At 39.4% G+C, this 24,167-nt stretch overlaps 1 protein-coding gene and 1 long non-coding RNA gene across 4 annotated transcripts in view; one reads left to right on the top strand and one right to left on the bottom strand.

The window, feature by feature from the left end:
* Positions 1-24,167, top strand: part of LOC147380240 (uncharacterized) — a 679,399-nt gene that overhangs the window by 169,826 nt on the left and 485,406 nt on the right. The gene's annotated exons all lie outside the window — the stretch shown is intronic.
* Positions 1-24,167, bottom strand: part of CXADR (CXADR cell adhesion molecule) — a 65,089-nt gene that overhangs the window by 8,709 nt on the left and 32,213 nt on the right. The window contains exons 4-7 of one of the 3 annotated variants that reach the window (XM_086322028.1): positions 17,425-17,580; positions 16,387-16,509; positions 15,467-15,605; positions 14,220-14,403 (exon numbers count right to left, since the gene is read on the bottom strand). In XM_086322028.1, the coding sequence (XP_086178154.1) occupies positions 14,220-14,403; positions 15,467-15,605; positions 16,387-16,509; positions 17,425-17,580 (602 nt within the window). Of the gene's footprint in view, positions 1-9,955; positions 14,404-15,466; positions 15,606-16,386; positions 16,510-17,424; positions 17,581-24,167 lie in introns of those variants that run through there. The other 2 variants (XM_086322022.1, XM_086322035.1) reach the window with 2 other exon arrangements.

The following is a 24,167-nucleotide window of genomic DNA, read 5'->3' as shown; positions in this document are numbered from 1 at the left end:
GTTCCAAATAGGAAAAGGAGGACGTCAAGGCTGTATATTGTCACCCTGCTTATTTAACTTCTATGCAGAGTACATCATGAGAAATGCTGGGCTGGAAGAAGCACAAGCTGGAATCAAGATGGCTGGGAGAAATATCAATAACCTCAGATATGCAGATGACCACCCTTATGGCACAAAGTGAAGAGGAACTAAAAAGCCTCTTGATGAAAGTGAAAGAGGAGAGTGAAAAAGTTGGCTTAAAGCTCAACATTCAGAAAATGAAGATCATGGCATCCGGTCCCATCACTTCATGGCAAATAGATGGGGAAATAGTGAAAACAGTGTCAGACTTTATTTTGGGGGGCTCCAAAATCACTGCAGATGGTGAGTGCAGCCATGAAATTAAAAGATGCTTACTCCTTGGAAGAAAAGTTATGACCAACCTAGATAGCATATTCAAAAGCAGAGCCATTACTTTGCCAACAAAAGTCCATCTAGTCAAGGCTATGGTTTTCCCAGTGGTCATGTATGGATGTGAGAGTTGGACTGTGAAGAAAGCTGAGTGCCGAAGAATTTATGCTTTTGAACTGTGGTGCTGGAGAAGTCTCTTGAGAGTCCCTGGGACTGAAGGGAGATCCAACTAGTCCATTCTAGAGGAGATCAGCCCTGGGTGTTCTTTGGAAGGAATGATGCTAAAGCTGAAACTCCAGTACTTTGGCCACCTCATGTGAAGACTTGACTCACTGGAAAAAGACTCTGATGCTGGGAGGGATTGGGGGCAGGAGGAGAAGGGGACGACAGAGGATGAGATGGCTGGATGACATCACCGACTCGATGGACATGAGTTTGAGTGAACTCCGGGGGTTGGTGATGGACAGGGAGGCCTGGCGTGCTGCGATTCATGGGGTCGCAGAGAGTCGGTCTCAGAGAGTCGGACATGACTAGGCAACTGAACTGAACTGAAGATATACAAATATGATACAATATCACGTAGGAGAAAGAAATCAAATAGAGGACGTTTAATAGGGATATTAAATATACTAGAAGAGAAATAGAACAGAAAGGTCTTTGGTAGTGATGTCATTTAGGTGAAATTATTTTTCAACTCATTTACTGTTGTTACCATGCTATCTTAATAAGGAAAGAGTTTTTCAAAATATTCCACCATTTAAGTCAGATGAAATCAAATTTAGAAGGTGTAATGAGTTAAACCAATTTTGGAACTGACACTTCTTCACTACTTTCCATACTGGTAAATATTCCTACGTAACACATGGGACAATCCCACGCATTATAGTAGTACTGGTGCATGTTCTGGACTTTTAGGAATAACCTAAACATACAGGAAATTTAATTATATGTAAATATATCAGTGTTGCTTTTCATTGAACAGTGTCAGGAAAAATGAACACAGCCATTTCCTTTCTTCATGCCAAGTACTACATCACCATGACTCCATACATGTCAAAGGCAGGGTAATGGCAGATCTTGTCCAAACTGAGACACTTTCTAGAGCAAAACATCTCTTGCTGTATGTATTGACAGTGAGATAACAGGCAAAGACAGAACTGTCTTGGGGAAAGGGATACAGTCACCCAATCCCATAAGATATGAGGCAAATACTGTTATTACAACACAGTAATAATCATAATGACAGCAATCAATGCTTACAGAGCACCAATGTGCTAGCCTAAGTGCCTCAGATGGACTAATCATTTTCAGAAAAATTCCACAAAGTTGGTCCTATTATTGTAGTGTTAAGGAAAAGGAGAATATAGGTAAAGTGTTTTGTCTAAGGTTACCCAGATAGAATCAAGCAAGTTGTCTTCCAAACTCATTTTATAGTTTTACCCTGTCTGAAGGCCCCACCCCCACCCCACACCTACACTGACTGCCTGTTATACCAAATAAAATGTGTTCAATAAATGGATCCCTCTTGGGTACTTTTCTCTCCAACTAAAGCAGCAATCCCCTAAAAAATAAAAATCCAAAACTGAGGAACAGAAACTCTTCAAAATACCAGAAAAACCTTCTCAACAGGAACAGAAAGATGGTTTGAAACAGCTCTTCCGAAGTTCCCAGGAATACTAGTTCTCCACTGGCTGACGGCATTGGACTCCCACAATATCAAACCTTTCACACACATACACTTTTCCCCCCTTCATTTTCTTTCTAGTTCCATAAGTGAAGTGCCTGGTCTGGTCACTCATTGTCCCCTACTTCACTTCCTGAGTAACCTCCAAAGTTTTCACACACATGACTTCCATTTTCAGTCCACCCCTCACACTCTAGATCCACATATCCATGTGTCCATCCAACACTTCATTAATACACATAATAAACTTCTCAAACTCAACATGTTAAAAACTGATCTCTTTAGCTTAACTTTCAAACACTCAAAGAGTCAGGGCTCCAATCCCCACCTTTATTATTTCTCTGTCATGATCTATTCTTGTCTTCATGCTTATGACTGCCACACTTGTATCTCTGGCCCTGAGTTTTCTATTTAGATCCAGGTTCAGGATTCACCTGCCTACTATCATCCCGCATAGATTCCAATGAATTCTAATAGAAACAGGATTCAATGTTTTCATTTCCCACTCAATATCCCCTCATACCCCTATGGCCAATCCATTTACTATTACTTATTAAAAATACAGACATGTATCTCTATAAGTATAAAGTATTTCTAGAAGGATAAATAAGAAGCTGATCATACTTCTCACTACATGCTCTTATACCTTATGAATTTTATACCCCATTAATGAACTACTTATTTAAAAAATTAACAAAAAATTCTGTTATGTTTCTTGAAGGAAACTGAGGACAGAAACTAAAAAACGTGAATGAGAAGGTGTTTCACATTTCACTCTATATCATGTGCACTATCTATCTGAAACTCTAAAAAAAAAAGCTGTTCATTTCACAAAAAACTGTATTAGCAACTTGAAATACAGAACTTTAAAAGTTGATTTCCCTGGAAAAATAGTTCCACCTTGTCAGCAAGATTCATAAGAAAACAATCCATAATCATTTCATCAATCTCTTTCACCTGACAAGCAGATGTGAGGTTAATAGTGTATTATGGTCATTCCATCTCTGAAATAAAGATAGAATACTCCTGGGTTAAGAATGGGGGAGACTGAAAACTATGAAAAAACTATATTGGCATAGTTACTTAGGTGCTGATATTTTTTTAGCATTTCACTAACAACTAAGAAAAAAAGGAAAACTTTCTGGGAATGTATTCTGTCCAACTTCCACTATTTTATTAGTTCTGCTTCACAATTTCCAATCATCATTACTGTTATGGGTAGAACTGTGTGCCCCCAAATTTGTATGTTGCTGTTCTAATCTCCAGTACCTGAGAATGTTACCTTATTTGAAAATAGGGCTGTCGAAGACACAATTAGTTCAAATAAGGTCATTAGGGTTGGGTCTTCATCCAATGACTGGTGTCCTTATACAAAGGGAAAACTAGGGCACAGTGACAGACACACAGAGGAACGGTGACCTGAAGTGACCCAGAGAGAAGACAGCCAACCACAGCCACGGAGAGAGGACTTCCCTCACAACAATCAGAAGGAACCGACCTCCTCCACCAAGAAAGCTACGAGAACTAAGAAAGAAACTCACCAAAGTTTTAGGATGCAAGATTAATGTACAGAATTGTGTTGCTTTTCTATACTCTAACAATGAACTATCACAAAGAGAATTGAGGAAAACGAATCCCATTTACCACTGTATCAAAAAGAATAAAATACCTAGAAATAAACTTAACCAGGCGATGAAAGACCTATACTCTGAAACTATAAGACAATGATGAAAGAAACTGAAAACACAACTAAACGAAAAGAAATTCCATGTTCATGAATTGCAGGAATATTGTTAAAATGTCCATATTACTCAAGGCAATCTATCAATGCAATGCAATCCCTATCAAAATACCCATGACATTTTTAAAAAATTGTATATTTTTCAATTGAAGGATAATTTCACACATGACATTTTTTACAGAACTAGAACAAAAATCCTATAATTTATTTGGAACCACAAAAGATCCCCAATAGCCAAAGCAACCTTGAGGCTAAAGAACAAAGCTGAAGAAATCATGCTCACTGACTTCAGACTATACTACAAAGCTATGATAATCAAAACAATATGGTACTGGTACAAAAACAGGTAAGTGGAACAGGACAGAACACCCAGAATAAGCCCACACACCTATGGCCAATTAATCTATGACAAAGGCAGCAAGAACACACAATGGAGAAAAGACAGTCTCTTCAGTAAGTGGTGCTAGGAAAACTGGACTGCTACATGTAAAAGAATGAAATTAGAACATTTTCTCATACCATACAGAAAACTAAACTAAAAATGAATTAGAGACCTAAATATAAGACCAGAAACCATTAAACTCCTAAAGGAAAGCAACCATTAAATTCCTAAAAGAAAGGGAAAATACTCTGAAACAAATTGTAATATTTTGTTGGATCTATCTCCTAACACAAAGGAAACAAAAGCAAAAACGAGCAACTGGGACCTAATTAAATTGAAAAGCTCTTGCACAGCAAGGGAAACTGTCAACAAAACAAAAAGACATCTTACTAAAAGTGAAATGTGCAAACAATACGATGGGTAAGGGTTTAATATCCAAAATATATAAAATGTTCATGCAACTCAATATCAAACAGACAAACAAGCTGATTAAAAAATGGGCAGGCAGTGGGAATTTGGTGGATGACTTGGAGAACCCAAACAGGGGCTAACAACCTAGAAGGGTGGGGTGGGGAGGGAGATGGGAGGGAAGTTCAAGAGGGAGGGGATATATATATATATACTTATGGTTGATTCATGTTGATGTTTGGCAGAAACCAACAAAATTTTGTAAATTAATTAATTTTCAATTAAAATAAATATATTTTTTTAAATGGGCAGAAAACCTGAATACTTATTTAAAGACAAACAAATGGCCAAAAGGTACACATGATATGATGGTCATCACTAATCATCAAAAATGCAAATCAAAACCACAACATTACCTCACACCTGTCAGAATGGCTATCACTGAAAAGTTACAAATCAATGTTGCTGAGGATGTGGAGAAGACAGAACCCTTATATACTGTTGATGGGAATGTAAATCGATACAGCTACTAATGAAAATATTTAGCTACTATGGAAAAGGCTGTATATTGTCACCCTGCTTATTTAACTTATATGCAGAGTACATCATATGAAACGCCAGGCTTGATGAAGAACAAGCTGGAATCAAGACTGCTGAAAGAAATATTAATAATCTCAGATATGCAGATGACACCACCCTTATGGCAGAAAGCAAAGAGGAACTAAAGAGCCTCTCCATGAAAGTGAAAGAGGAGTGAAAAGGCTAGCTTAAAACTCAACATTCAAAAAACGAAGATCATGGCATCCAGTCCCATCACTTCATGGCAAATAGATGGGGAAACAATGGAAACAGTGACAGACTTTATTTTCTTGGGCTCCAAAATCATTGCAGATGGTGACTGCAGCCAAGAAATTAAAGATGCTTGCTCCTTAGAAGAAAAGCTTTGGCAAACCTAGACAGCATATTAAAAAGCAGAGACCTTACTTTGCCAACAAAGGTCCGTCTAGTCAAAGCTATGGTTTTTCCAGTAGTCATGTATGGAAGTGAGAGTTGGACTATAAAGAAAGCTGAGCTCTGAAGAATTGATGCTTTTGAATTGTGGTGTTGGAGAAGACTCTTGAGAGTCCCTTGCACTGCAAGGAGATCAGTCAATTCTAAAGGAAATCAACCCTGAATATTCATTGCAAGGACTGATGCTGAAGCTGAAGCTCCATTACTTGGGCCACCTGATGCAAAGAAACAACCCATTGGAAAAGACCCTGATGCTGGGAAAGATTGAAGGCAGGAGAAGGGGACGACAGAGGATGAGATAATGATTGGACGGCATTACCGACTCGATGGACATGAGCTTAAGCAAGCTCTGGGACTTCTTGATGGACAGGGAAGCCTGGCATGCTGCAGTCCACAGGGTCACAAAGAGTCAGACACGACAGAGTGACTGAACTGACTGACTGACTATCGAGAATAGTATGGAAGTCTTCCAAAAACTAAAAATAGAATTGCCATGTGATCCAACAATTCCATTCCTGGGTATACAGTCAAACAAAATGAAAACACAAATTTGAAAAGACAAGTGTACTCTAATGTTCATAACAGCACTATTACAATAGCCAAGACATGGAAGCAACCCAAGTGCCCATCAACAGATGATTGATTAAGATGTGGAGAAGGAAATGGCAACCTGCTCAAGTATTCTTGTCTGGGAAATCCCATGGACAGAGGAGCCTGGTGGGCTACAGTCTATACGGTTGCAAAGAGTGGGATATGACTAACCCACCACCATATATATATGTCTATATCCATATATATAAACTTCATATATTTATATATATATAAAACCTCACATATATATATAAAATGGAATACTGCTCATCCATTAAAAAGAATGAAATTCTGCCATTTGCAGCAAAGTGGGTGGACCTGGAGAATATTATACTTGGTGAATTAAGTCAGAGAAAGACCAATACTGTATGATATCACTCGCACATGGAATAAAAAACTAATACAAGTGAATATATATGCAAAACAAAAAGACTTACAAATATAGAACTTGTGGTTATCAGCAGAGAGAGGGGGAGGAGAGGAGTATGGGATTGAGAGGTACCAACTATTATGTATAAAATAAGCTTACAAGTATTCATCATCCAGCACATGGATATACAGCCATTGTTTTATAATAATTTTGAATGGAGTATAATCTATTAAAAAAAATACTGAATCACAGTGCTGTACACCTGAAATCAATATTGGAAATCCAGTAACTATACTTCAAATTTTTTTGGAAAAGGAACCAATCCTACCATAACCTTGTTCTCAGACCTTTAGCCTCCAGAACTGTGAGACAGTAACTTTCTGTTTCTTAAGTCACCCAATTTGTGGTACTTTGTTATGGCAGCCCCAGCAAACTAATACAACTATACGCAGAATTAATCATAAATGACCAGGTCTGTTTGGGAGACTAATCATTTTCAGAGACTTGAAAACAACTGACATAATGCCATGTAAAAAAATTTTTTTTCATTAAAAATTAAATCTTCTAAGATATGGTGCTTTATTTACCTAAGTAGGTTTCCCTAAATTCTGAAATATTATTTTGATATTCAAATTAGGCCATGATATCTAAAGCATTTAAGTTTTTTGGTCTCACTGAAGGTGGACTCAAATACTTCTCAAAGTTCATGAAGCTCAAGAAAAACCATTCTACCACAAGTGACGTAGCAAGGACACCAGTCATCTGCACAGTTTTCCAAACCATTCAGAATTTCCCAAGTTTGGGTGATTATTGAAAATAACCTGGGAGAGACACAGACCCACTGACCTTACCTGAACCTACTCAGAATCTCTGAGGAGGGTTTTAGAAATGTATTTCTCCAATGCTTCTCCACCGCTCTAGGTTGGTATAATAACTAGCTTGTTTCTGTGTTGGCTCTTATTGAGTCAGTTCACCTAGTCTTTATTTGCACAAGTTATCTTTTTAAGCCCTATGCAGAATTTTCCGTCACCACACTTACTCACCCTTTTTCTCTTGATATTGCCTTCTTGGAAGAAATCAGGCCAATTGTCTTACGAAACATATGACACATGCCCATAACGTCCCTTCCAAAAATTTATTCGGCATTTACTAAGCAATATGCAAATTGGAGTTAAGAACTGGGGATAGAAGTCAGTCAAACTCATCAAGAAGATATATTGAGCATGCTGAACAGTTAGAATGCAAAAAGTTCTGTGCCATAAAGACCCACACTGGCAATGTTGAGGGTCCTGCACCCCTAGCTTAGCTTGAGTTGAGGGCAGGGTTGTGAATAGGAAGAACCATTCCAAGGAGACAAGAGTGTGGACTGATACGGGCAGGCAAATATGCACTGGGCAGATCAACAAGGCTGGGCTCCTTTCTGGTTGAGGAAATGGTATGTTCACAAAGTTATGAGACGGTGCCCTTTATTTCTGGAGTATGGCTATCATAGAGATGCACCTAGAACTGCACAAAAAATAAAGCAGAGAGAAATGGAGTGGTCATGAGAGACCTTCTATATCAGGTTAAGATGATCTGGTTTAAATTTCAATACGATCAGATTTACACTTTAAGACAACCAATCCGCTAGGATCACAGACAACAAATGACTTAGGGAAAGACAAAGTCAAGATAATGACGGCTTTTAGCACTTTCTCGGCAGCTAACATCAGATGTCACCTCTGTAATTTCCTGTGTCTTCTTCTCACCTGCTCTCATTCTCCAATAGAGTTAGAATTTCCAAGCTCAGCACTTAAAACAAGAAACACACTGATCGAGAACCTAGTCCTTGGTTAACTGGACTAAAATTTATTTCTCAGTGCTTCATTAACTCTGGAAATTCTACTTTCTCTGCAGTTATCTTAGGATGACTTTTTTCCCCTGTAAATAGTTTAAAAATTTAGAAAAATCATATAAGTAGAAAAACAACAAATCCAATATGATTTATACATCAGAAATACCAGCAAGAAAAACAGCTGAATTTCTAGCACTGGCTTCCTGATCTTTTTCAGTTGCCTTTGCCACATTTAGAAATTACATTTGTTTACACCTTAGAGTTGAACCATTTTTATTTAACAACAAATTATTTCATGCTCAAATTTGAGACAAAAATTTTGTCTCAATTTCAACAGTTTTGCCATTTGGCACTTAATTATCCAGAAGTATGATCTGGCCTTCAGAAATGCATGATTAAAATATGATCTAAATGAAAAGCATTGAATTATACTTGGTAGTTTCACTAAGCCTATATTACTGTAATCTTGATGCTCTGAAAATCTGTGCCTCCCTATCAGCATCCCAGCAAACAGAGATAAATGCAAAGAATTTTCGTTATATCAATTTTATTTCTTTAAAATCTTTCAACATCCCCTGTGATGCAGGTATTTTTATCCCCGTTTTAAACACCAGGCAACTGAAGTGAAGCAAAGCATCTAGTAATAAATGGTACTCAGATATGTCTGACTCCAACTCTATGCTCTCCTTTTAATGTGAGTGGAAAGCTTCACATTAGTATAAACCACTGATTCTCAACCAGGGGTGGTTTTGTCCCACCCCAGTGACTATTTGGCAACACTGAAGACATTTTTGGTTGTCACCTCTTGGTGGGGAGGGCAGGAGCTATGGGCATTTTGCAGGTAAAGGTCAGCAATGCCGTTAAACATCGGCAATGCACAGATAGTCCCCAGCAACCAAGAATCATCCATCCCCAAGTGTTAAAAGAGCCAAGGTTGAGAAACTATAGTAAAAACAAAATATTTCTCAAAATATCTTCTTACAAAAGCTTTACTACCCCATTTTTTCTGAAATCACTGTTTAGAGTCAATGAAAATGGCTTTAAGCATAACTAGATGTATGTGTATTTAATACATATATGCATGAACATTTTTCTTTTTGGCCATACCATGGGGCATGGGGGATTTTAGTTCCCCAACCAGGGACTGAACCTAAGCCCCCTGCATGGGAAGCACGGAGGCTTACCACAGGGTCAGCAGGGAAGCCACTGTACACACATTTTCAATGTATCTGAAAACTCTTGAGTTTAGACTATAATTGTGACATGATCCTCCATGGAAGTTTGGAGGCTTCAACCCCAAAAACATTGTTATACACTGTCAAATAGATGCACAGGACTGGAGAAATTTTCATGGATAAGTTTTCATTGATGTGTGATTGTTCTGATCTTTACTTTGTTTAATAAAAGATGCAACGGGGGTGCGGGGGAAGAAACCCTGGCTCAAGAAAGCAGGGAGAACAGTAATATTGAAACGTTATAAAGTAGACTTTTTTTTTTTTTTTAAAAATAAGAGGCACAATGAAGCCACACCATGAGGCAAAAAATTGCTTTCTTGATTTTATTTTCAAAGTACACAAAGTCACAAAACTAGAGCAAGTTTTTGGCTTTTTTCAAACCAAACTTTGTTCTTACAAATTTCAAAATCTGCACCATTGGATATTTAAGCCAGAAACTTGAAATACAAAAAAATCATTTTTGAAACTGACACTCGCAGTTCTCTACTTGCATATGTGAAGTGTCAAAATATTTCTTCTCAGTAGTACATTTGTCACAAAAATTCACAGTTAGGGATGAGAATAGGACAATCAGTGAATTGTGGCTCTCTCAATGCTTGTGTCATAAAATAAGTTAGTAGAAAACAGAGGTCTTTGGAGCTTTTAGTGTTTGAGGTCTAAACCAAACTCAACTGACATTTACCACACTCTGAAATCATTAACTAGGATATTTTGCAAAACTAGATTTTAATTAACAGTGAGAAGCCAAAACAACAAACGTGTGTTGGTGTTACCTTTCATAAGACAAACAGAACCACAATTCACCAATGTATACATTGTTCATTCCTATTTCTATTAGGTAGAATTTGTGCTCAGTTATGAACCATTTTAGTGTCAAATGAGTAAAAAAGGTCTAACTACAGAACATGTCGCCTTTATTGCAAGAATATCCAAAGGCATTTGAAATATTAAAACTTGCCCAGAACATTTCTACTACTAAACACAGAAATATTATAAAGATATATATATACACATATATATAATATGTCACAAGCCACTAAAAAGTTAAAATTGTGCCAACATTTTCTACAAACTACTCCTTACATGACACATCAAAGCATTAACCACAAAAAATATGAAATTTTTTTCTTTGCACACTGGAATAAGGCCATCTGAAAGCCTTAAACACTATGGAGATGAAAAAAGATTAGAAAAAAACTTTCAACGTTTATGTAACTTCAAATTTACATGCTGCACGCACACAGAAAGACAGAATAGTTAAGAAGCCATACATTACAGGACTGGATATCCAACTTCATGCAATGAATTCTTTTCATATTTAATCAAATTGTCTTATCTGCCCCTTCACCTGCTACAAATTTCCAGAACTCAATCCTAAAAATCATCTTTTTTGTAAGAACCATGTCTTCATACCAATAATCTAATTGTGTTTCTTGAATTAACCTTCCTATAAGACACACTCAGTCTGTGTTTCCATTGTAACAACTCCATGACAGCCCAAATTTAAAGGTTATCTGCCTGGAATAACTGGCCAGTTTAATACATTTTGTTTTTGATCTCCATTCAGGGAAATATTAGTAAGGTTGCCATATGAAAACAAACACCTGTAACCTACATATTCAAAATACAGAATTATAACCTCTATATTTCTTTTAAAGTTACCCCAACTAACTCAAAAATATGGTGTCAATCTCTTAGGTACAAAGTGGAATAGAACAGCCTTGCTTTGATGGTTCAGTGCTGTCCTTGACTGATGTTTCAAAATGCTTGAATAATAATCTTTTGTTGACTTGCTTGATGATTACCAACAGTAATTCTAGAACACATCTTTGATCTCTAGTTCAGTGGAAACTATCAGTCAGAATTATTTAGGAAGTTACCAGTACTATCTGACTTTTGGATTCACTGAAATTTACAAGTGGCTGGAGATAAAAACTGAAAACTGAGTTCTGTCCTCTAAACTCAACCACATCTAACAGGTCTCTTGAGGTCGTGACAGTGGCCTTTTTTCCTGAGCTTGTTTCTCAGGCTGTAGGTGGTAATGGACCTGAATTGGAAGGAAGCATTCTGGAAGAGACTCTACAGCCAAATCATAGATTAACTGCGAAGTCTAAGGGAAGAGAAAACAATGGGGGGTTTCCCGGATGGCACTAGAGGTAAAGAATCTACCTGCCAACGCAGGAGACACGCAAGAGACGTGGATTTGATCCCTGGGTAGGGAAGACCCCCTGGAATAGGAAATGGCAACCACTCCAAGATTCTTGCCTGAAAAGCACTTTTGGAAGAGATTCTACAGCCAAACCCCAGATTAACTATGAAGTCTAAGGTAAGGAAAGCCTTACATATGTCCACTTTTTGTAGGGATTTCTACTTATACTGATAGCATACTTTTCATTACAAAACTGGGACCAGGAAGGACCAAAATTCTTATTAGTAATGTCTGTGCTTGGTTATTTACTTCTATAATACCTTATATATTTTATTCATATAAAACAGATCAGAGCTCTGATATTCAAAAATACTTATTATTATAAAATCAGAAACACAGTCAAAGAGTGTAGGGGATGTTGACATTTTAAAAACTTTATATGAGTAACACAATCAGTTACCTTGTATCCAAAAAGAACAGGAAGAGGCAAGACTGAAGGTATGAAGATAGATAGGTATCACAGTGATGCATTTCCAGGACCAGTACCTTCACCTCTAAGCACCTTTCAGGTGATAGCTAGCTCATAGGCACCAGAAATTCATAATACAACTAAATCACCCAAAAGGCACGGATGAAAATGTTAACGTAAGTATAAAAGCAACATTATGTAACGTTAAAAACCTATGTTAAAAATGCTTCCAAATATGTAAAACTATACACGAATCCATTACACATTCAGCTTTAATTTGCCATTAAAAAATGTATACAATACTCTGTCTAATCATAAATACATGCCAACATTAATGTATAATGTAGCATTTACCACCACAGCACCCAAAGAGATGAACAGAAACCAACTCCCTACTAAAATCTAGGGAAAAGGTTTTAGAGCTAGTGAAATAATTTATTGCAGACCTTATTACTATAAAGAAACTGTTGGCTCATTCTACTAAATCCACACTCCCTCACAATCTTAAGGGAAATACAATAAATTCACTTTCATCTACTAAAACAGTATTTAACACATTTGGCAGTAGGAGTATTTTTCTAATTCCTTTTCCTTTCATTTCTCTCTCTCTTTTTTTCTTTTAAAAAGATTAAGTCACTTCCACAAAACTAAGACAAACTTTTCCAAGCTCAACTTGATTTTCTGAAACTACACAAGACATGTTGGCCATACAATAGCAACTGTACATCCTCCCAAGTCTGAGATACAGAATTGACAGAGGACACTTACTAGTTTAAAATGTAGTTCATCATTCTAAGTCTATGAAGAAAATATCCTCCAGGAACTGCATTCAAGAGGGTAAATTTCAGATTACCTTTCTAGAACATATACTATGCAACACCATCACAAACACAAAAGAACCGAACCAGGAAAACAAAAAATTCTTCAATTTAGAACCAATAATTTAGAGAATGACAATCTGTAATTGCCAAACAATAAATGAGTTATAATTTTTTTTCTTATTAGGAAAATATCACCTAAAGCGCAGGGCCAGCATTTACTTGGCAACTGCAAAATACTCTACATCTTTGATAACAGGCCACTGTTCTGCAGACCACCACAGGCCTCGGGGCACTGGAACATTAATCAACAAAATCCATCCTCTCCTCACTATTGCACCAAGAGTATCATCACTGTATACAGGTAACAGCAAATTTTCTAAACGAATCAGATAAATGCTCCTTTAATTTAGCATACCCAAGAGCCTACTATGTCCCCGCCACCCACAGCAATCTATCCATTAAATACTTAAGAAGTCATTTCATATCCAAGGCTTATGAATGACACGGAACTAGGTGATTTCTAGAACCCTGTAGTGTTTCCTAGTTATTAGAGACATTTCAAACACAAAGCTTTCAAAGAAGTGAAAACAAGAACAAACATAAATGCATCTAAGTCTTTTTGCCATGAATCTTTCTTTACCGATTTTGAGGGGTTAGGGGAACACTATCGGGTCACATAAATTACGTGGAAAAAAAGCAATCTGAAGACAATGGCAGAAATTTCAGATGATTCAAGTATCAACTTGGTGTGCACCAAAGTTCACCAATTTCTTTCTTCACCTCTGATTTCATATTCAAAGTGCCACATCTGACTTAAGTATTGATATTCAGAAACCTATAAAGTCAAGCTCTTAAAGGAAATATTATTTAGATAGTGAATCTCCTCAGAACTTCAATGCCTTTACTATTTCAGTATAACCAAACAAAACTTTTTGATGTTTTTTCTTACAGTTTTTGGTTAGCTTTTCTTTTTTCACCTATTTTGAGGCTGGTAGCAAAATGTACGGATGTTCATATTTCCAGAGGACAGCATGGGTGACGGGCACAGAGGCTCTACACTATGGACCCGTCCTTGCTCTGCGCTGGAATCATCACAGGCACCGCCCCCATCCTACTGAGATTAGGGGCCGCTACCTTGGCGGGTGGGAGCGTCGGACTCTGAGGAGCACGTTCCAAGTCTTCGCTTGGCACCTGGTTGTACTGAGTCTTGGAATATCCTTCCATGTTGGACGGGGACATGGATCCCAGGGATGAGTGATTGCTGCCGATGTAGCTTCTGGCAGTGGACGTACGGCTCTTGGGAGGAGGCACGTCTTCTCTAGAAAGCGAAGATCCCAAAGAACGTTTCTAAAAAATCTTAGACTATGTGAGCTGTGAATCATGGGTAGGGATGAGGGAAGAGCCGCTATTTAAGCATCAAGTGTGTAAAAGTGCAAGTGACACACAGAAAACAAGCACAGGAAGGCATAATGTCAGCAACTGTGTGTTTGGCCCGAGTTTATCAATACAGAGTTTCCATCTTCACACACAACGAAATGTGGGTTTTACAAAAATGCATGACTCTATAATGTTGTCTCACAAAGAACAAACCTCAAATGTTTTCATATTCTAGTATCACTGATCTAGATAACCTGGTTATAGTCGTGTAATACTCCATAGTCAATAAACTGACAGATATTTCAACCAAAAAAAAAAAAGATAAAATATTGTTTTTATTATGAAAGCTACTCATCTAAGACTTTAGCTGAAAACTTAGCAGATTTAAGTTTGCAAAAACTGAGAAGCAGGCATAAGAATTTTCATAATAAGCACTGACATAGAATATATATCTGAGTCACTTCTGGTACACTTCAAAAAGAAAAGTGCCAGACCCCACCCCAGACTCAGCAAATGTCAATTTTCTGGGTGTTACTTTGGTCATATGTTGTTATTCTTACAAGATCTATAATTCAATGTTATAATTCACTTCTAGTTAAGATCTACTGGTTTAGAATATTTTTAAAAAATTAAATCACATTACCAATAGATCTATTAACTAGCTACGTCACTAGATACAATCAGACGTTTAAAAAACAAACTAACCAACCTTAACATCTTCATTTCTTGAAAACTGCATGCCTGTACTTTAATGGGAGAAGGCAAATAGCCTTGAGATAACCATTCAGCAGTGGTTCTTAAAGTAGGGCACCAAGTAGGGGAGAGGTTAGTTGGCTCCACACACTTGAAATAAGTATTAAAATGCTTGCAAATGTGTTAAGGGGAAAAGCTACAGCTTTCATCCAGTCCTCATGCGGCCAAATGCTTCAGATGGTTAAGAGAACTAATGCTTTAATGACGTAATAAATTCAGTATATCAGTCAACTCCTGTGTCACTTAATTACCTGATATCATGGTGAACCTCCTTTTCGTATTTTTCTTCTCTGCGCTTTTTATGACAGCAAAAGACAATAAGAGCAATAAGCACAAGCGCAAGCAAAGTTCCTATAACAGCTCCTGCAATTGTCCCGGCTCTGTTTGAAGCTAGAATAAAATGTTAACAAGAAAATAAATAATAGTAAAAACAACACAAAACAAAAATACTTTTTACCTAGTCATATTTAAGGTAATGATACACAATAACAGATTGATTTCGTTGCATATATTAACTTTAAGAGACAAATTAGCTAGCTTTTTCTGGTCGGGGGAAAATCTACTAAATGAACTTTCTTCTGAACTGTATAATCTATTTCAAGGATAAAAACAATAAAACCACTCTGAAAGATTTTACTATTCACAGCTAGGTTGGCATAAGAATGTTCTAAATAATTTGTCCTTAGTTGCATGCATGCTAAATCACTTCAGTCGTGTCCACCTCTTTGCGACCCCACGGACTATGGACCGCCAGGCTCCTCTGTCCATGGGATTTTCCAGGCAAGAATACTGGAGAGGGTTGCCATGCCCTCCTCCAGGGGATCTTCCCAACCCAAGGACTGAACTGCATCTCTTATATCTCCTGCATCGGCAGGCGGAATTTTTTTACCAGTAGAGCCACCAGGGACGCCTTACTTACATTGGCTAAATATGGTACAAGAATTAACTTGACAACTCTTGCCTCCATAATGGTGCTACAATAATGAAGGTTTTATTAATAAAATGTAGTACTTCTTTCCCTTCCATGTCTTAAAAAAGCGAGTAACCAAGCCAGAGTGCTTTGCTCAAAGGCAGCATGCCACTGCCCATCACACACACTTGCTGATGGAACCGAAGGTGACTGCATAAACATCACGAAACCACCTTCTCAGAGCACAGGGAAGATACTTACGAGGAACGACATCCAGGCGCAGCAGGCACTGATCAGAGCCCACTCTGTTTCTGACCGTACAGGTGTATGTCCCGGAGTATTCGGCACTGGCATTTTTCACAGATATAACAGGTGATGTCATTTCTATGGGAAGAAAGAGGGGGTGAGGGAGCAAAACCCATTTTTATAATAACAGACTGCTGAGTTTCTAGTAAGGCAAACCCTACTTGGTTGACAATCCAGGTAAAAGTGAGACAAACTCAAGCGAGACGCAGAACAAACACAGCAAGACACGTGCATGTCTCCTGAATGCACACCATTGCGCCTCCGGTTCATTCATGTCAGAGCCAAAGTAATCATGAACCCTTTGGTCAGGCACAAAGTCTCTGCTGAAACAGAGCCACACTGATTATAAAAAAAATACTCTGTGGCATGAAAGCTCTTAGGTGCAGCAACAAGATCTGCAAAATGTATCTCATCCCACCAGACAGAAGAAACAGAAAAGTAGACGGGGTCCCCCTGTTCAGCCTCTTAGTCTGAAAAAAGACAGAGGTAGAGAGAGATCCTATTGGAGGACAGGGCATGGAGGGGAATTAATCAGTCTGAATAGATTAATTATAACACATAGATGAGTGATCAGATTTAACCAATTCGAATCATTGTGGTTAGTGTCACACAGCTATTTTGTTTTTACAGACATGCCATGTGTAAATAACCATATCTTCAACCTGAATTCAACCAAAACACTGAAGATCCATCTCTCCTTGTACCTTAGCCACTAATTTATGATAAGGAAGTTTCCATCAATATTACTGATAATTAAAAATACACACCAAAGAAATCAATTATAATATCCTAAACAGTTATAAAATGTCTCTTCATTTATACTGCATGACACCAAGTTGTCATTATAAAACATGAATACCCTTAGAATCCCGATTTCTCTGTCTAGGAAAGGGAATGCTTTGGAGATTAAAACATCTATACATACATGCACAAATCCTACCAGGCTTAAGTTCAAATTGATGGCACAGAATCAAGCTGTATAATCAGCAGTACCTGGTAACCAAGAGGTGGGCAGTTTCTGTGAGTCGGATAACTTCTGCCATTCATATCGTAGTGGGAGTGAACCTTCTTTTGGTTCACATTTGAGTTTAAAGTCATTTCCAATTTCTTCTGATCCATCAACATAACATCGTATACCTGAAGGCTTAACTAAGAAAAGACATCAAGTTATAAGTTTAAACAGGAAAACGGAACGTGTGTTTCTAAATGTTGATTTAAACAAACACAGCATGTCGCAAACCGCTAAATCAAGAGCAGCGGTCCTGCGTTCGGAGCAGACAACACTGAAAGACTAAAACAGGTTGCCAATGCCAGTTTCCTTAGCTGCGTCCAGCTCAGAACAGGCGAGAATGAGCTCAGGCAAGCAGCCATTGCGTAAGAGGCCAGGCAGCAGCTCAGACGCGGGTCTGTGCCCCTCCCACAGGGCACATCTGAAAGAAGCAAGAATGATGCGGGCTGGGCTGCTTCAGACCCAAGGACGCTTCCCCTCCAGTCCTAAACCTATTCTTCTACTTGGAGCTTGACACGTAGCATAGTTTTCCGGGAGTATGTGGTCCCCTTGGAGTGTGTGTGCACTGTCACATCTGTTAGCCCACAGTCAGGGGATTTATGATAAGGTATGCTGATAAAAGGGACAACTCACATAAGAGCAGCAAGGGCCAATTACATTCCATGGTTGTAGCAATCCAAGCCCCCCCCAGAGAGCAGTGTTACAAAAAGGCAGTTCTGAGGTTATACTCCAGGTCTCTCTGGGGTACTGTTTAGAGCAGCTGCTAATAGCTCCATTACATGCAACCCACCTCAATCCTAGTTAACACCTTGGCAGGTCATACCCTCTTGCTGAACTGCATAATCGCTATAGGTTGGTTCTGCTTCTCTGTGAGTCACATAAATGGAATACACCGTATGTACTTTTGCTTCTTTTATTCATCATAAGGCTTCTGTTATTGTTTTTCAGTTGCTTAGTTGTGTCCAACTCTTTGTGACCCCATGGACTGCAGTATGCCAGGCTCCTCTGTTGTTCACTATCTCTGGAGTTTGCTCAACTTCATGTCCATTGAGTTGGTGATGCCATCTAACCATCTCAGACTATGTCGCCCCCTTCTCCTCCTGCCCTCAATCTTTCCTAGCATCAGTCTTTTCTATTGAGTCAGCTCTTTGCATCAGGTGGCAAAAGTATTAGAGCTTCAACATCAGTCCTTCCAATGGAGTCAGGGTTGACTTCCTTTAGGATTGATGGGTTTGATCCTCTTGCAGTCCAAGGGACTCTCAAAGAGTCTTCTCCAACACCACAATTTGAAAGCATCAATTCTTTGGTGCTCAGCTTTCTTTATGATACAACTCTCACATCCATACTGACTACTGGAAAAACCATAGCTTTGACCAGATGGACCTTTGTTGGCAAAGTAATGACTCTACTTTTTAATATGCTGTCTAGGTTGGTCATAACTTAATTTCCTGGCTGCAGTCACTGTCTGCAATGATTTTGGAGCCCTAGAAAATAAAATCTGCCACTGTTTCCATTTTTTCCCTTTCTATTTGAAATGAAGTGATGGGAATGGATGCCATGACCTTAGTTTTTTGGCATGTTGACTTTAAAACTAGCTTTTTCACTCTCCTCTTTCATCCTTATCGAGAGGCTCTTTAATTCCTCTTCACTTTGAGATTGATCCAATTGATCCATGTTGTTGTATATATATCAGTTATCTGTTCTTTCCTATTGTTGAGTTGGATCCCATTGACTGTAACATAAATTTGCTTTTTCATTCAGATATTGATGAATGCTGTTTCTGTCTGAGGGTTACTACCAAAGCCCAGTTAGACCAGGAGCAGGTGTGAAGTCAGCAGGAATCAGATGGACTGCGAGGAGGCACTGTGAGAAGTGGTGGCATGTCACTGGACAAGGCAGAGAGAGAGTCTGAAGGTTTGGAGAAGAGTCTTCAAGAGCAGAGACCAGTTCTGAATCTGATGCCATTTCTGCAGCAGGATTAGGAGAAGCGGGGATTAAACTGGAGTCGAGGACAACCCAGCAACCTGAGCCCTCCAGGACAGGAGGTGCAGTGCCGGTGTCTCTGGGGGCAACAGTGAAGAGACAGCCATAGGCCAGAGTTTACCAACGCTCCACACCCTTGGGAGAGCAACCTTCCCATAGACCCTCGACCTGACTGTCTGCAGCCATCCTCCCAGTCTGACAGATAGCAGGACTGCTTTTTCTTTGCTGAGTCTTTCAAGTCCTGGTTGGGCTTTTATTTTTTCACTACTAAGAATAAATGTGAATGGGTTTTACAGTTTTGCACTGTTATGAACAACAATGCTGCTTATAAGTGCTGGTATATGTTTTCCTTTTTCACATCAGGTTAGTGAATGTTTAACTCTATAAGAAAATGTCAAACTGTTTTCCAAATCTGGCTGACAGGGTCTGTCATACCCAGTGGGGTCTCTTTAAATAAGGGTGTTGATCATGGTCTCATTTCACACATTTCTTGATAATTCTAAAATTTAATTGGATTTCTCCCCTTTGTCTGTTATTCTGTTACAACTTACTCTTTTTAATAAGCATCAACAGATGCATTTAACTGTGTTGTTGATTTTCCTAAGCAAATCTGTTTCTTTTTCACATCTATCAGTCGCCCTGGACACTACATCATTTGGACTTTTGAATCAGCTTTGCACAATTATTTCATCCTCTGAGTCTTCAACAAAATGAGTCTTGTTCTCCATTTTTTCAAACTACCAATAAATCCTTTATTACACAGATGAGCAGTAAGTGAGATACTGGAGCAATGCTTCGGACATCAAGCATCTATTGGTAATACAGCATTCTAACCCTAAACTTTTTTCTACTGAAAATTTCCCCCTCCCAAATATATCCAATAAAGGGCAGTTATTTATAGTGGCTGCTCAGGAAGTCAGGGTTCCACTGAGTGTGAGATTTCAAGATACTCCATCCACAACAGAGCAAGATTTTACCAATACTAGTTCTGAGTGTCGCCTAGGAGTACAAGTGTGCTAAGTTGCTTCAGTCGTGTCCAACTCTGTGCAACCCCATAGACTGTAGCCCACCAGGCTCCTCTGTCCAAGAGATTCTCCAGGCAGGAATACTGGAATGAGTTGCCATATCCTCCTCCAGGGGATCTTCCCAACCCAAGGACTGAACTCGAGTCTCTGATGTCTCCTGTGTTGGCAGGCAGGCTTTTTACCACTAGTGACACCTGGGAAACCCTGCCTAGGGGTGGCTACCTGCTTTCCAAAGGGAGGAGAAAGTGCAAGCCTTTTACATGGCAACCCCAACCACTAACCATATTATAATTTTACCATCCCAATATAGGGAAGATGAACTCTTAATCCATTACACCTTGCTGGACTGAAAGATAAAACCAGAAAGGGAACAAAGATCAAGTTTTATCACCTAACATTTCTTTGGTCTGGGGCTCCAGGATACCCAGCCATTGTCCTCAGAACATCTGTCCCCATGTTTAGTGACAAAACCAACAAATAATCCTTCTCAGTTAAAGATCTATGACTTTCAACTTGCACTTGGTTGGCATCCCACCAATTCAGTAATGCTGTGTTCCATCTGTGTGTTATATCATCATCCCTCCAAGCTAGGGGCCCACGACCTCAGACTACAGAAAATACTCCAAATCTCTATTTGGGACAGAATATACTTTTATCATCATGTGATCCACCCAGGAATAGTATTTTTGTTTGGTTCAAAATACCCTGACTTCTGGTGAAAATCCATGCATAAATGCTAAAAATCAATAGGCAAAAAGTTTGAGGAGAAAGGATATTTTCAAAGTCTCAAAGTGGCTCCCCGACTGGGATTTTTTTTTTAAGTTTTCAAATTTTTGTTTTATATACAAAGAGCTGGTATTGGGGATTGGGGGGGGGTGGTATTTTTCAATCCCAGAGGGAAAATTAGTAATTTTATAATGGAGAAATCTATCAGATAAAATTTAAACCAAGTGATCATGGTTAACAATAAGACAGAACAACATGTGCCCCTTGACATTAACTTGAGGAGACTAAAGGGGACATCAATTCAGCATGGACCTTTGACTTGACAGGGGAACAAACAGGTACTAATGGGAAGCTATAAAATTCAAATTAGGCCCATAATTAATAGTATAGCTTCAATACTAATTTCTTGGTTTTAGTTCAGTTCAGTTCAGTCACTCAGTCATGTCCAAGTCTTTGCGACCCCATGAATCGCAGCACGCCAGGCCTCCCTGTCCATCACCAACTCCCTTCACTCAGACTCATGATGCCATCCAGCCATCTCATCCTCTGTCGTCCCCTTCTCCTCCTGCCCCCAATCCCTCCCAGCATCAGAGTCTTTTCCAATGAGTCAACTCTTCGCATGAGGTGGCCAAAGTACTGGAGTTTCAGCTTCAGCATCATTCCCTCCAAAGAAATCCCAGGGCTGATCTCCTTTAGAATGGACTGGTTGGATCTTTGGTTTTAGTAGTTGTATTATGATTTTGCAAAATGTTATCATTAGGAAAAATTAGGTAATGGGTACACTCTCATCAACTTTCTGCTAGTTTTCCAACTTGTCTGTAAAACTAAAATTATTTCAGAATAAAAAGTGAAAAAAAAAAAACCAAATAAGTCCCAGTGTTGACTGAATCCCTGCACATGCCCTTCTCGTGGTGCGGGTGCAGTCTGAGTACACCATATACAAAATAGCCAAGTGTATTTACACCAAAAGTTCCCAGTTACAGGTTTTTCTGGAGTTCCCAGGGAAGGCGCTGGCAGTGAGCAGCCCCCATACTAACCCTTGTCATCATCACCCCTGTCCAGCTTCTTTACTGAGTTGCATCCACATGTACAGCTGGCGCATCTGAAAGAGCAGGGCGGGCCCTAGCAACAGAGCATGGGATATCAACACGCCACCCCTCACACCCAGGCAGCTAACAGTCATCCCCGTTTATGTCTGTACAGCAACCAGGGCTCTGAACAAGCTTTCTTTTTTTTTTTAATTGTTTTTTGGCTGTGCCATGTGGATCTTAGTTCCCCAACCAGAGATGGAAGCTGTGACCCTTGCATTGGGAACTCGGAGTCTTAATCACTGGACCACCAGGGAAGTCCCCGAACAAGTTTGTATTACTATGGGGACACCATGGTGGCACCTACAGATTTCAGACAAGCAAATCGAAGTATCAGGCCGAGCCTCTGACAGTGAGGCAATCAAAAGCTCCACTGGACAGTCTGGTCTCTATAAGGCATTTTGTTTAATCTTTCCTCCAGATTGCCTAAGCAGTAATTTCAGGAAAAAAGCAAACAAGTTTCTATCCAGCTCTCACTTGCAAGAGAAACGTCTAGTGTTTTCTGCCACAGTGGTCCTGACTCATCTGAAAACATGGAGGAGAGATGAAGAAATTCTCCTCTGGCTCTGAGACAGTCTCACCAGGTCAGAGGTCATCCCTGCTTTCCCCTTCGGCCACCACTGTCCCCTCTCTCCCCTCACCCCTCGTTCAGTCTCTCCTTGCCCCTTGGTTTGACACCAGGCCTTGCTTGGCCATGTTGTTCCCAGACAGAGCTGACCAAAGGAGTTACAGTATCAGTGTTTCCACCCATCCAGGCTAAGGACGAAGATGTCAGAGGTGTGAGGTTTAATGTAAAAGGCCATCCCTCCTGCCCGACAGTCACGGTTGCTGCCTCGGGTGTGCCTGGCCAGAGTCTACGACAGCCCCTATGAGATCTTTCTCTCACACACATACACGCAGATACACAGAGTATCTGTCCACACCTCTTTTGGGAACATGTGCCCCAATTACATCCTTCCCAGTGTACCTGCCCGCATCAAACAGGGACTCCACAGTAAATAATTCTGACAAATATGTATCATCTGCTTGGTATATCAGGAACCAGTTAAAATTCCATATATATCCTAACTCAACGCTTCCTGGAAAGCAGTGACTGTAGCCCGCCAGGCTCCTCTGTCCATGGAATTCTCCAGGCATGAATACTGGAATGGGAGGCCATTCCTTCCTCCAGGGGATCTTCCCGACCCAGGGATCCAACCCATGTCTCCTGCACTGCAGGCAGATTCTTTACCCTCTGAAATCACCAGGGAAGCCCCAAAGAATATATACTCAGAGTTATAATTTCAGGTATGCCACGTTCTGGGATAAGAGCTCAGACAAGTTATTAAACTTTTACCAGCTTTCACATTTATAAAAAAGAAAGGCAACTCCACGTTTGCTGAATATAGACACAAAAGGCTAGAACTTCCAATGTTACCATATTGCCTTTCCCAGGTCCTCTTCAGGTTCACTTGCTTTCATATTCTGAATGAGTTCCACTCAGCATGGAGTGCCTCTTACCAGGACGCCCTTGACGACGTTGCCAAAAGACTGCCTTAACAACCACGACAACCCTGGGAGTTGTTGCTAGGATGCACAAAAATTAGTCTCTACTGGCTATTTTTTGGGGCTCCAAAATCACTGCAAATGGTGATTGCAGCCATGAAATTAAAAGACACTTACTCCTTGGAAGGAAAGTTATAACTAACCTAGATAGCATATTAAAACACAGACATTACTTTGCCAACAAAGGTCCGTCTAGTCAAGGCTATGGTTTTTCCAGTAGTCATGTATGGATGTGAGAGTTGGACTAGGAAGAAAGCTGAGCGCCGAAGAACTGATACTTTTGAACTGTGGTGTTGGAGAAGACCCTTGAGAGTCCCTTGGACAGCAAGGAGATCCACCCAGTCCATTGTAAAGATCAGT

Source organism: Bos grunniens, chromosome 1, assembly GCF_055505025.1.
Source record: "Bos grunniens cultivar Pamir isolate PY7600 chromosome 1, Bosgru_T2T1.0, whole genome shotgun sequence".
In the NCBI taxonomy this organism is placed as follows: domain Eukaryota; kingdom Metazoa; phylum Chordata; class Mammalia; order Artiodactyla; family Bovidae; genus Bos; species Bos grunniens.
The sequence above is the reverse complement of the archived record's forward strand: the minus strand, read 5'-3'. Positions and strand labels throughout refer to the sequence as shown.